This window comes from Plasmopara halstedii (assembly GCF_900000015.1).
Source record: "Plasmopara halstedii genome assembly, contig: Scaffold_54, whole genome shotgun sequence".
Classification (NCBI taxonomy): Eukaryota; Oomycota; class Peronosporomycetes; order Peronosporales; family Peronosporaceae; genus Plasmopara; species Plasmopara halstedii.
Genome location: NW_020186975.1, coordinates 438999 through 441138, shown reverse-complemented (window position 1 = coordinate 441138; position 2140 = coordinate 438999). Strand labels below are relative to the sequence as shown.

General features: G+C 42.7%; 1 protein-coding gene across 1 annotated transcript; it reads left to right on the top strand.

Annotated features, from left to right (window-relative positions):
* Positions 1–83: 83 nt before the first annotated feature.
* Positions 84–826, top strand: PHALS_11441 (uncharacterized protein; the record flags this gene model as incomplete). Its single annotated transcript, XM_024725615.1, has 4 exons — positions 84–160; positions 341–353; positions 436–659; positions 736–826. The coding sequence occupies 4 exons, from the start codon at positions 84–86 to the stop codon at positions 824–826; spliced, it is 405 nt and encodes a 134-aa protein (XP_024571936.1).
* Between the last annotated feature and the right edge of the window lie 1314 nt (positions 827–2140).

Sequence of the window (2140 nt, the reverse complement as noted above, 5' to 3'; positions counted from 1 at the left end):
TGAAGGTACAAGCAGTGGCGGGCGCGACAGATGCATTTCGTCAAATGCAAACATTTTTGAGTTTGCATTGAAGCTAAAAAAACATGGCATTCTATTGGCTTTTAATCATTGGGATCGAAAATTGCACGCAGATGGCGCCTATACAGCGAGGTCGCTTCTGGTAAGTGTAAGAATCTGTGAGGTCGAAGATAGAGAATATATCATCTTCTAGAAATGAGAAGTTAGATAGTCATGGACTAATTATGCCCCAACAGACCTCGCGCTAGCGCTCCACGTCGATTTCCAACTGAAGGGATTAATTAAAATGATCCACTTGAGCACACGCTGATTTTATCTCAAGGGTGGCGTGTGGTGTATGTTCTCTTCAAACTTAGTTAATTGCAAAATATTCGGCGAATTCCCATGCAGTTATTATTGCTATGCACCCCTCCATAGACAGCTTACACACCCGAACGTAAGAGGACACAAGGCGCGAAATTTCGGAATGATATAGTTGATTCATTGAATGAGCGTCCAGTAAACCGACGCGTAACGTTTTTCTATATTTATCTCAATCAACGAGCTTTGGATACGCATTCGCAAACTGTCCCACAGGACAACTACCACCGTAACATTATCAGCCATCACGTCTTCAGCCGATCCGCCTTGTCGCTGACCAGGTCCTCACTTCGGTGGCATCATACCAAGAATTTGTATTTAATGACATAAGCGATAATTCATTGTTTTGTGATACAGCTTGGTCAACACTAGAAGAGGCATACACCTAAATCGCACAAGACAGGACAGCTCAAAACAAGTCTACCAACCTTATCTTTCAAAGACTTGAACCAAGAAATGTTGATTTCGCAAGTCAAGTATTAAGAAAAAGCTCAACAACTGTATAACTAGGGCGTTTGATGGGCAACAAAGCGTAGCTCCGCAGATTTATTTGTCGTGTCGATATCGGCGGTGATAATTGACACCCTTGTGATGATTCGAGCACTTTACAACCGACTCAAAAAAACTGGATGATGCCGTTCAATGGATCACGGAAAAAGTTTATATCCCGTCCAGTCTAGACGCGCTGAGAATGCGACAGGATTAATTTGCACTTTGCCGCATGTATGTCAAGAGCAGACGTCGAATAGTGCTCGGTGTATTTTGATTGTCGGGATAGCAAAACCAACGTACACAAACACATTTATTCTTCTTCTTCGTACCATGACTTACGTAATAGGATCACTGCAATAGCGTTGCTATGCATCTTGCACAAAGGAAGCTTTAGCTCAAGAGTCCACGCTGACAATTGCACAGAAAATAGTTTGCACGCTAAATTTAAGAACAAAACTGAGATACATAGTTCTTTTTTCTATTAAAAGGGTGGTCTAAAAAATTAAGACAAATTAAAAGTAATCCTAAATATATTAGTTAAAACTATGTGCTACAACGAGTGAGGCTAACAGTGTAACGGGGTTACACTATCCCTGGAAACAGGTGTGTGTGTCACACTAGATGGGCATGGTGTGACAACACCCAAGCAAGGCTGGGTAGCCAATGTATATTTAGATTTTACTACCCATATTTAAGAAAATCTATACATTTAAAATTAAGCGGCTTTGCCGCAGATAATAAATAAAAAAAGTCAGGTCTGGATTTAAACGGAAGAGTTAATTAGCTTGGGATTAAGGTAATAATTACTCTTGTAGTTAGCGGATCACGCTCCGCTAAACTCGTACTTGTTTTAAGTATAGAACGAAAGGTCGGTGACCTAACTTACGCTTCCTCAAAGTAGCACTTGTAGTCAATCTACACCTGAGTCGTTACGACTGATCCTCTGTGAGGATGGAACAATTTTCCTCTTTGCCACAGGGCATGCAGGACGGGCTTAACAAGCTGATGTTCTTGCTTGGACCTGAGGGCGTGCAACACCTCGCGGCGCAAGGCCCCGAGGCAATCGGTGCACGTCTAAAGGCGTATTCAAATTATGAAAGCGCGCTGCTAGAGCAACTGCAGCAGAAAATGTTTGCATCATTTGCGTCTATGACGCCACCGTCAGTGACGAATGATTCTCCCCGCCCTAAGCCACTCATGGTGAGCATTAACGTCTTCAAGAGAAGGATGGGGAGAATCTCCTGCTTTAGGTGGGAGAGGTCGAGATGGT